The sequence below is a fragment of the Pongo abelii genome, chromosome 4, assembly GCF_028885655.2.
Source record: "Pongo abelii isolate AG06213 chromosome 4, NHGRI_mPonAbe1-v2.0_pri, whole genome shotgun sequence".
Classification (NCBI taxonomy): domain Eukaryota; kingdom Metazoa; phylum Chordata; class Mammalia; order Primates; family Hominidae; genus Pongo; species Pongo abelii.
Window position 1 is genome coordinate 42237206 of NC_071989.2, and position 12044 is coordinate 42249249.

The 12044-nt window shown below is 34.7% G+C and overlaps 1 protein-coding gene across 6 annotated transcripts in view; it reads left to right on the forward strand.

The window, feature by feature from the left end:
* FBXO4 (F-box protein 4) overlaps positions 1-12044 on the forward strand; it is a 362228-nt gene that overhangs the window by 22909 nt on the left and 327275 nt on the right. The window contains exon 6 of one of the 6 annotated variants that reach the window (XM_054555521.2): positions 5649-5722. The exons of the other annotated variants lie outside the window; for them this stretch is intronic. Coding sequence (XP_054411496.1) covers positions 5649-5707 — 59 coding nt within the window. The 3' untranslated portion in view covers positions 5708-5722. Of the gene's footprint in view, positions 1-5648; positions 5723-12044 lie in introns of those variants that run through there. 6 annotated transcript variants of the gene reach the window in all.

Genomic DNA, 12044 nt, shown 5'->3' on the forward strand with positions numbered 1-12044 from the left:
AAAGTACTTAGTGCAACTGAGGAACTAAGTTTTAAATTTTATTTAATTTTAAATGACCTTACTGTTAGCCACATGTGGCTAGTGGCTACTATCTTTTTTTTTTTTTTTTTTTTTTTTTGAGATGGAGTCTCGCTCATCACCCAGGCTGGAGTGCAGTGGTGCAAACTCAGCTCACTGCAAGCTCTGCCTCCTGGGTTCACGCCATTCTCCTGCCTCAGCCTCCCAAGTAGCTGGGACTACAGGCGGCTGCCACCACGCCCGGCTAATTTTTTGTATTTTTAGTAGAGACGGGGTTTGACCGTGTTAGCCAGGATGGTCTCGAGCTCCTGACCTTGTGATCTGCCCATCTCGGCCTCCCAAAGTGCTGGGATTACAGGCGTGACCCACCGCGCCTGGCCGCTAGTGGCTACTATCTTAAACAGGGCAACATCCAGGGAATGTAATATATTTCCTTTGTTTATCATAGTCTATCTTTTAATATTATACTACTTTACATATAATGAATGAACGTTACATTCATTTTATCTGTGTTTTAGTTTAAGTATTTTCTGTTGGCCTCTCTTTGAGTTTTCTTTTCTTCTTTGTCTAGTCTCCTATTATACCTGTCAATTTTAAGCAATTTTAGGTGTCTTTTTGAGTTCTAAAATTTTCATTTTGTTATTTTTAGTTTCCCTTTCTCTGCTAAAATTTTTCATCTCATTAGTCATTCTATCTTTCATCTCTATTCTATCAGTTTTTTCTTTTTTTATGTCATTTGTGTGAATGCTTTCATTGATTATTTTTTCAATTCATTTGGGGCTGTATTTTTCCTGTTTCTTTACATGTGCCCAATTGTTTAAATGACATATATGAAATTTTTAAAAAAGAATGATATATTCTGAACTAGAAAATATATTTTTTATAATATTCTCCTTTTTTGTCAGTTGCTGTAAGAGGCTGATTATTCAGATTCGACCATGCATCCAGCTCACTTGGAGCTGGACCACATCTTTATTTCTAGTTCAAATCAGACTATAGCTCTAATTTCCTTTTATGCTCATCCCAAATAAGCTGTGCTGCTACCAAGGAGTTGACCTCTTTGATCTTATTAGTTCAAAAGGCATTTGGTTGCTTATGTAGTCTGTTTCAGATCGTATGCAATTCTAGCAGGGCCCTGAAACCCAAGCACAGAACGAAACAGATATTTTCCTGCTTTTCAGTTTCTTACCAGAATTTCTGTTTCTTACCAGAATTCCTGTGGGGGAGAATTGTTGGGCTAAATTTTTTTTCATTGGAGTTCTTCCATTTGTAATCCACCGCAGCAGCCATATTATCAATACAAGCTTCAGTAGTACATTTTTTAAATTCTAGCAAAGTCTCCCTGCTTATTCTGAAGATATGCTATTCCACCCGTCAATACCCAGAATAGGCAATTCGTCCCAAGAAAGCAGTACAGGACTTTGATCACCAAGAAAAGTGTTTTTCTACTTAGAATATAGCTTTATTTAGATCTCTTTGCATCTACTGCTATTTGGTGGTTTAAAGTATGAATTTTAGTCTATCCTATGGTTTACCTACTATCCTTTGATAGATTAAAGAAAAGTGCAAACTTCAGTTTATCCTGCGTTTCCTAGTTGCAGGAACAATCTTTTGTGACTTCTACATTCTATCTGAAAGTAAACCCTTGGTGGCTTTTACACTGTTTCTTAAATACCTTATAATCTCCCAGATTTGCTGATTTATTAAAACACTTCCTTAGCATTATGTCTGTACGTGGTGGCTATACTAAACTTATTTAATTATTGATCATAATTATATATTGTGAAAAATTATGTAGTGTCATATTCTCCATGATTATCATCAGCGTTTCATTTTAATATATAGTATAATGACATTTTGCTGTTTTTATTTTTGTGATGGAGCTTCTTGACTTTTGGAATAAGCAAGTTTATATAACATATGAGATCTGATTCTTGCTACAGCCTCAACAAATTAAATTTCCTATATTTTAATTTTCACATCCTTACAGGTATTTTTTTCTACACATTTGTATAAGAAGTTTGTAGAATATACTCTATTCTTGGAGTATACAAATACAAATTTGTATAATTGTAAGAATTATACAAATTTAACCCAACAATTCACCCCCACAAGAATTCTGGTAAGAAACAGAATGGACAAACCTGAAAATCAGGAAAACATCTCAGTTTTGTTCTATGCTTGGGTTTCAGGGCCCTGTTAGACTTTAAAACCAAAGTAGTTGGAGTTCAAATCTTAACTTTATCACTGGGTGATCTTAGGCAAGTTTCTTATTCTCCATGGGCCTAAGTTTCCTGAATTGTAAAATGAAGATAAACAGTAATTATACCTTATAGGGTTCTTAAGAGGTTTAAATAAATAAATATTTTAAAGTACTTAGGATAGTGGCTGATAAAAAAAAAAAGTACTCTAAGCCTAGGCAACATAATGAGACTCCGTCTCTATAAAAAAATAAAAATTATCCAGGTGTAGTGGTATTTGCCTGTAGTCCCTGCTACTTGGGAGGCTGAGGTGGAAGGATCTCTTGAGGCCAGGAGTTCAAGTTCATCCTTGGCAACATAGTGAGACCCTGTCTCTGCTCACCCACCCCCAAACTAATTAATTAATTTAATTAAAATGTATAAGAAATATTCGAAGAGAGTCTGTTCAATAAATAAGATGTTTTTGATCTTCAGAGCAATATTATTATCAAAGTGAGTTTTTATTCTTAGTCTCATAAAAACCTCACAAGACAAGGATGCCCTCTCACCACTTTTATTCAACATAGTATTGGACGTCCTGGCCAGGGCAATCAGGCAATACAGAAGTAAAAGATATTCAAATAGGAAGAGAGGAAGTCAAATTATCTTTGTTTGCAGATGGCATGATTGTATATCTAGAAAACCCCATCATCTCAGCCTAAAAGCTTCTTAAGCTGATAGGCAACTTCAGCAAAGTCTCAGGATACAAAATCAATGTGCAAAAATTGCTAGCATTCTTATACACCAACAACAGGCAAGCAGAGAACCAAATCATGAATGAGCTTCCATTCACAATTGCTACAAAAAGAATAAAATACCTAAGAATACACTTAACAAGGGAAGTGAAGGACCTCTTCAAGGAGAACTACAAACCACTACTGAGAGAAGTCAAAAAGGATACATTCTATGCTCATGGATAGGAAGAATCAATATCATGAAAATGGCCACACTGCCCAAAGTAATTTATAGATTCAATGCTATTCTCATTAAACCACCATTGACATTCTTCACAGAATTAGAAAAAACTATTTTAAAATTCAGATGGAACCAAAAAAAGAGCACAAATGCTAAGTCAATCCTAAGCAAAAAGAACAAAGCTGGAGGCATCATACTACCTGATTTCTAACTATACTACAGGGCTACAGTAACCAAAACAGCATGACTTCAAACTATACTACAAGGCTACAGTAACCAAAACAGCACTGGTACATGAACAGACACATAGACCAATGGAACAGAGTAGAGAACTCAGAAATATGACTGAATGCATACAGCTATCTGATCTTTGACAAACCTGACAAAAACAAGCATGGGGAAAGGATTCCCTAATTAATAAATGGTGCTGGAAAAACTGGCTAGCCATATGCAGGAAATTGAAACTGGACCCCTTCATTACACCATATACCAAAATGAACTCACGATGGATTAAAGACTTAAATGTAAAACCCAAAACTATAAAAACCCTAGAAGAAAATCTAGGCAATACCATTCAGGACATAGGCATGGGCAAAGATTTCATAATGAAGATGTCAGAAGCAATTGTAACAAAAACGAAAATTGTCAAATGGGATCAAATTAAACTAAAGAGCTTCTGCACAGCCAAAGAAACAATCATCAGAGTGAACAGACAACCTACAGAATGGGAGAAAATGTTTGCAATCTATCCATCTGACAGAGGTCTGATATCCAAAATCTACAAGGAACTTAAACAAATTTATGAGAAAAAAACAAGCAGCTCCATTAAAAAGTGGGCAAAATATATGAACAGACACTTCTCAAAAGAAAGACATACAAGTGACCAACAAACATGAAAAAAACTCAACATCACTGATCATTAGAGAAATACAAATCAAAACCACAATGAGATACCATCTCATGCCAATCAGAATTGCTATTTTTAAAAAGTCAAAAAACAAAAGATACTGGTGAGGTTGTGGAGAAAAGGGAACACTTTTACACTGTTGGTGAGAGTGTAATGTTCAACCATTGCAGAAGACAGTGTAGCAATATCTCAAAGATGTAGAAACAGAAATAGCATTTGACCCAGCAAGTCCATTACTGGGTATATACCCAAAGGAATATAAAACATTCTGTTATCAAGATACATGCACGGGTTTGTTAGTGTAGCACTATTTACAATAGCAAAGTCATGGAATCAACCTACATGCTCTTTAATGATAGACTGGTTAAAGAAAATGTGGTACATATCTACCATGGAATACTATGTAGCCATAAAAAGAATTAGATCATGTCTTTCATGGATGTAGTTGGAAGCCATTATCCTCAGCAAACTAAGGCAGGAACAGAAAACCAAACACCACATGTTCTCACTTATTATTATTTTTTATTTTGAGATGGAGTCTTGCTCTGTTGCCAGGCTAGAGTGCAGTGGTACAATCTCGGCTCACTGCAACCTTCTCCTCCTGGGTTCAAGTGATTCCCCTGCCTCAGCCTCCTGAGTAGCTGGGACTACAGGCATACACCACCATGCCCAGCTATTTTTTGTATTTTAGTAGAGACGGGGTTTCACCATGTTGGCCAGGATGGTCTCGATCTCCTGACCTCGTGATCCACCCGCCTTGGCATGCATGAGCCACCGTGCCCGGCCTTGCTCTCACTTTTAAGTAGGAACTGATTGATGAAAACACATGGACACAGGTCGGGGGAACAACACACACTGGGCATCTGTTGGGGAAGGGAGAGCATCAGGAAGAATAGCTAATGGATATTGGGCTTAATACCTGGGTGATGGGATTATCTGTGCGGTAAACCACCATGGCACACATTTACCTATGTAGCAAACCTGCATATCCTGCACATGTACCCCTGAACTTAAAATCAAAATTGAAAAAAGAAAAGAAAAAGAAAATCTCTAAGAGACATGAAGGTGGCGGTGCCAGGGAACTGGTGGTGGAAACTGCCTGACAAAACCAAGCAGCATGTAGGCCATCGTGGGACACCCGAGGGAGAATGCTACACAGATGAGGTTTATTAGAACCAGATCTTGTGGCACTACACTTCAAAGTGCTAGGAACCCATAAACTCTACACAGTATCACATGAATGCCCTCTGCAAGTGTGAGGGACCTGGTAGGATGGAAGGATAGAGACAAGGCCAAAGGGGAGAAATTCCTCTCTGGGAAAAAGGAGAGCCCTGGGGGCTGTGGAATGAGAGGTGTGGGTACCAGTGAAGAAGAAGATGCCTTCTCACACCCCACCTCCTTTCATAGACTTCAGGAGTGATGTCTTTGGAGAGGGCTTGCCACACCACATCAGATGTATTAAATATATTAAAATGCATCCACATCACTATGAAACATTTTCATTATAGAAATAAGAGGATGAATAGCTTTTTCTAATTTTGCTTCTGAAATATAACTGTATTTTGCAGGAAAAAATAGAAAAACACGATGTATTTATTTAAGAAGGGATATACGAATCTATCAGTAGGTAAGTCTGATAAAGTCATTCAGGGGGCCTATCAGGGTTCTTACTTTTCACAAAGATATAGTCAATTTTAATTAAAAATAGAAATTTGACAGAATATTATTTAAGTTTTCTCCTTGCCATGATTAGCTCTGTCAGTTTTACACAAAACTACGTTGTAGGTCATCTTCTAAACTCTATCTTCTTCGTGCTGCTTTTCTGTATCTTATTTAAGGACAATGCAAGAGTGAGAGATAAAATAAGTTGTCTATTTGACTAATTTATCAAGGGCAGTCCCATGATTTTGTTCTCTAAAATATTTTTAATAGAAAAAAAATTTTATGCCAATACATTTGCCAATAGTTACATTGTTCCTAGGCTATTTGTTTCTAGAAAATATATATTAATGATGGCAAAAGGTCAGGGCTTTTTATGTGTTTTGTCTTGTTTTGATTTAAGAGAATGTAAAAACACAAAGTCTTAGCTCATTTGTTAAATGATGCCATAATTAATGAAGACTATTCTTAAATTCTGAAAAATATGGTAGTGCTATCTTTAGACTTCCAGAAGGTGGTACTATTGCTACATACAAGAAGACAGAATGTATGACCTGAAAAACAGTTATTTTAGCTTTTATATATATTTTTTAATCAGATTTGACTTTCAGTAGCATTTTCTAAAGTGTATTCTAAGGTGTAGGGACTTCCTTGAATACTAAATCGAAACATTAATTCTTAGTGACTTAAACAAAGTTAAGACAGGTTACACAGGACTTCTTAGATCCTTTAATATGCTGATATAAAATGTAAATCAAAGAAGATTTAGTGTGAGGCATTTCTCATAATTATTTTACCCTGAAATTCCCTTTTCACAGAATATATTTAAGGATTTGTTTTTAATGGAATGAACTTAGGGAAATCTTTTTAGAGGAATTCAAACCCAATAGAATATGTCATGACAATCCACAGAAGGGGAGAATTTTTTTTGCAAATGATATCAGTAATAAGATAATTGTATCTAACTATGTCAAGAACTATTATATACCAAAAATAAAACACAAATAATCCAATTAAAAATGGACAAATAATCTGAACCGACATTTCTTCAAAGAAGATATACAAATGGCCGATAAGCACATAGAAAGATTCAACATCATAGTCATTAAATAAAGAGGACTAAGCAGATAGAAGATACCTGGAGCCAACACATGCAGACTGTATTCCATGTAGGAGCAAGTATTATGAGCCAGTAGCTTGCTAATAACCTCCCGAGCAGCTTCAGCCAAAGACACACGGGGTCAGAATGAATGTCAACAATGAATAGCCTATTTAAGAATATCATAACTGTCTTGAATATTTTATGCCTCATGAATATTGAGTGCCTACTTGCTTCTTTCATCCATTCCTATATTTGTTCAGCACACATATGTACCACTGTCTTTATCTATGCCTGTCTCTCTAACTATGTGCTTATTCTCTCTGTTTAGTTTTTATTCTCTCTGTTTAGTTTTGTCTAAGAAAGATTATTCTTAAATAATACAGAAAATATACATAAACATCATTTGCAAAATAACCATAATTATTAACACCTCACTGGTATTTTATTTCAAAAATGCAAACATAGTCAGAGAGTGAAATCAAGCGAGAGTAAGAGAACAAATGAACAAATGAACATTATGTAACACAGAACATGTATCATGGTACCCTTATCCTGCTTGAACTCTAGACTAGGTATATTAATCTCCCTCATTTCTTTCCTCTTGTTTCTTGCAGTATTTTATTTTTTAATTGATTTAACGAACTGCAATTATCTTCTGTTCTAATGACCTCTGGGAGAGCCTGCTTTGTATATGGAATACTTAAAGACTACCATACATCAATTTATTTCCTACCACTGTGATGATTTATTTTAAATAAGTTGGAGAATGATTAAGTTTAATTTTCTAATAAAGTCACTTTATTTTACTGGCCTGTCTATTGGAATTATATCTGGCAAGCCTAGATAATGCACATGCCTTGTCTTGCATGTCACATTTCATGTGTCAAAGCTGAAGAAAAGTTTAAAATCTCTGAATAAGTAAACTAGCATTCTGGATTCAAGGTTATTAAATTCTAATCTGAAACATTTACTGACAGACCAGTTGGCCCTTCAAAGTGTTGAGGTTAATTACAGAATATGGCTAAGAAGAAAATAAAGCATAGAATTTCAGAGTTGTAACATTCTATCAGGTTCTTCAATATAAAAGTCAAATATTTTTCAGTTCCTACAATTTTTTTTTTGAATACTACAGAGGAAGAAATGCCTAAATTTACCCAAATAGTCTTCTCATTTGAATAAAAAATATTTAAGGAAATATTTAAAACTTACATTATTATTTTTACTTTGAAAGTAAATGGCAAACTTGAAATATTTTACAGAGTAAAAACTTTATGAGATGCTACTATTAACATTTGTTGTTTAATGTAAGTGATAGAAACAATAACAATTCTATTAGGAATGTTATGCAATTTTCCTTTTTCTACTTCATTGTTATGCAATTTGAAATATGAATTTTCAATTAAGTTGCTTTGCCATCAGACCTGTATAACCACTCTCCTCAAAGCAGCACCCCGACTATAGCACTGAATCATATAATCATAATGTATCATCTACAGCTGGCCAATCCCTCCATTCTGAATTTATAGTAAAATAACTTACAGCTATTTGAACACCAGCTAGTGGTCTGGCTTCAAATTTGCAAAAAGAAATGTTTGTAAATTACTCGTCTTGCCTTTTGTTACATATTTTTTCAGTGTGCTTTTCAGGAAAACAGGATATTACTTTTTATTTAAATCTCTTCATAATTATTGATTGCGACGTATATGTTTGGCTGAAGTGAAGGGGGGATATCAAAAAGGGAGACGTCAGAAATTAATTACAGTTGTTAATTAAGTTGTTAACATTTTCTGCTGAAAGATAAAACATAGACACTAACTTAATATGAAACTGATAGATAATGTGTATGTCTGTTTCTTCACTTCTAGAGGAATTCTAGAGAAAGTAGGTAAGGCTACGGTACTTAGAAAAACTATAATTCAAAAATTTCCAAAATATTTGGCATCTAAAAGAGTTTTTAGTTGCTCTATGACACTCCCTCTCCAGAGTAGAAGGTGATCGCAGGGAACGCAGGAATGTGTGGTCCTAAAGGAAAGTAGTGTCAGAGAAGAATTTTACAAAGGGCTAAAGAAAGTAGGTAAATGGATAAGTACAGTCAATGTCCTTTCACACATCTCTAAGCTTCTGCTTATACTTTCGCCTATTCACAAAATTCATACATTTAATTTATATTATATTCTAAATTCAATATATCATATAGAATCTGGAAAGATATTGGAACTGGCCTAAACGGAAACATCAGGATTTCAGTCATTATGTACAGGTTACATAGATTTAGTATATTTAAAAAAGAATGATACAAAGATTTCTGTTTCCAGTGAAGATGAAGGGTAAATTTGGAGGGAGCAGATTTACCTTCCACATAAACAACAAAAAAATGAACAATATTTTTGAAATGATTTTCAAGACTTCAAACATCAAGTAATAAAAGGTAGTGATTCCTTAAGAGATGTGAAACATGTGATGAGACCTGTGAATACCCCAGAGTTTCTAGGTCATAGCAAAAGGAGATAAAACACAGACAAAGCCTGGCGGTCACTCTAAAGTTGAGAAGATAAAACTTGGGGTCTGACGAGGCCACAGGAGTTAAAGTTCATGGGGCAGAGTAGACAGAGTATCACAAAAGAGAGTGCTGCCTAGCGAGTGAGCCAGTTTCAGAGATCTTCAGAGTCTCCCTTGAGTTTTCAGCTGACTGCTGATCAGTGTATGAGTGGGAGAAAACTACCCAAGGATGAAGAAAGAACCACCAGAAAGAATAAGAGGAAATAATACCTGGGGCTTACACACAGCGCCAACCAGCATGGGAAATTTCATAATTCATGTTGAAAGTTCTCAGAAGTGGTTTGCCTCGGTAGTAGCAAAATCAACTCTAGACTCAATACTGCTCTGGTTCTTCCTAATGACACCTACAAGGAAGACCAGAATGGGTTAAAGTTTTTCTAATTAACTTAGCATCCCAGATCAAAGTTTAAGAATATTTATAGGATTACAAAAATATTCAAGATCTAACAAGATAAAATTCATAGTGTCATCCATTCAGTTAAAAATCACTGTCATACAAAGAAAGATAATAATCTATAAGCAGGAGAAAACCTATCAATAATAAAAACCAATCCAGATGTCATACAGAAGATATGATTATTAGACAAGAACTATAACTATACACCCTACGTTCAAGAAGCTGGAGTAAGGATTGGACACATTAAATAGAAACATAGAAGACAGCAAAAAGGCCCAAATTGGGCTTCTGGACATATAAATTACAATGCTTGAAATGAAAAACACACTGGATGTGATTAATGACAGATTAGAGGTTGTAGAAATAAATGATTGTTGAACTTGAAGATGCAACAAATATATTTTATATCCAAATGAAACACAAAGAGAAAATGACTGAAAAAATTAAAGATCATTAGTGAGTATTTGATATTTCTTATAATGCAGGTCTGCTGGAGATGAAGTAAATTCTTTCAGTTTTCATCTGCTTCCAAAATGCCTTTATTTTGACTTCATTTTTATAGATTTTTTTTGGTTGGATATAGATTTACAGACTAACAGTTTTTTCCCCCAGCAATTTAAAGATGATATTTGATTGTTCTGTTTCTTACAATTTTTTTCTGATAAGAAGTCAGCTGTCATTATTTTTCCTTGTATGGAATTTTTTTTTCTTTCTTCTTCTTCTTTTTTTTTTTTAAAAAAAAAAGATGGTATTTTGCTCTGTCACCCAGGCTGGAGTGCAGTGGCGAGATCTCAGCCCACTGCAACTTCCACCTCTCCGGTCCAAGTGATTCTCCTGCCTCAGCCTCCCAAGTAGCTGGGATTACAGGCACACACCACTGCAAATGGCTAATTTTCGTGTAGAGACTGGGTTTCACCATGTTGGCCAGGCTGGTCTTGAACTCCTGACCTTAGGTGATCCAACTGCCTCAGCCTCCCAAAGTGCTGGGATTACAGGCGTAAGCCCCCATGCCTGGACTTTTTTTCTTTGATTTCAATATTTTCTAATGATTTTTACATTGTAGGGCTCTCACCATGATGGAGTGAGGTGTGGTTTTCTTTGTATTTACTATTACTAGATTTCATTGAACTTCTAAGATCTGTGGTTGATGTCTTTCATCAATTTTGGAAAATTGCCATCCATTATTTCTTTCAATATTTATTCTGGTCTGTTGTATCTTGTTCTGGGACTCCAACTACACATATGATAACTTCTTTGATAATCTATAGCAGTTTGGGTGTCCTTATTCTTTTCCTTTATAGTTTTTTCTCTTGGTGTTTTAGTGTGAATAATTTATGTTTTCTACAAATTCACTGATCCCTTCCTCTGATTATTAGCATGCGGAATAATTATAATTATTTAATTATGATTATATTAAAACAATACATTATACTTATATAATATGATTTCTATAATTATATAATTATATATTATAATTATATTAACTATATTAATAACAATAATTATAATAATCCTTGCTCTGATTATTAGTATGCTGAATACTTAGCATAATGAATCCATCAACATAATTATGTATCTATTATTTCATTTTTCATTTCTAGGATCTTCATCTGGTTCTTTTTCATAGGTTTCAATTCTATGATAAAATTCCCTATGTGTACACCTTTTCCACGAGATCCTTTAATATATTTATCATATTTTAAAGTCCCTCTTTGATAATTTTAAACTTGGGCCATCTTTGGATTGAGATTTGTTGACTTTTTCCTCTCTTGACAATGGGTTACATTTTCTTCTTTCTTCCATACCTCATATTTTATATTGAAAATTTGATATTGTATATAATAGAACAGTACACTGAAGCAAATACATTTACACTCAGAAAAAGGCACATCATTTCTTTTTCAGACAACTAACATGGAGATATGAGTTAATCTAGTCCATAATTTAGTTGTGTCTGGGCTTGTTTCTTTTTAAAGTTTTATGTACTTTTAAATCGATGAGTAAAATTATATATGCTTATGGGGCACAATAAGATGTTTTAATATATATATGCCTTGTAGAATGGCTAAATCAAGCTATTTAACATATACGTTATCTCACATACTTTTTATGTTAAGAATTCTTAAATCTGGTCTGTTAGCAAATTTTTTTTTTTTTTGAGACGGAGTCTCACTCTGTCACCCAGGCTGGAGTACAGTGGCGCAATCTCAGCTCACTGCAAGCTCCGCCTCCCGGGTTCACGCCATT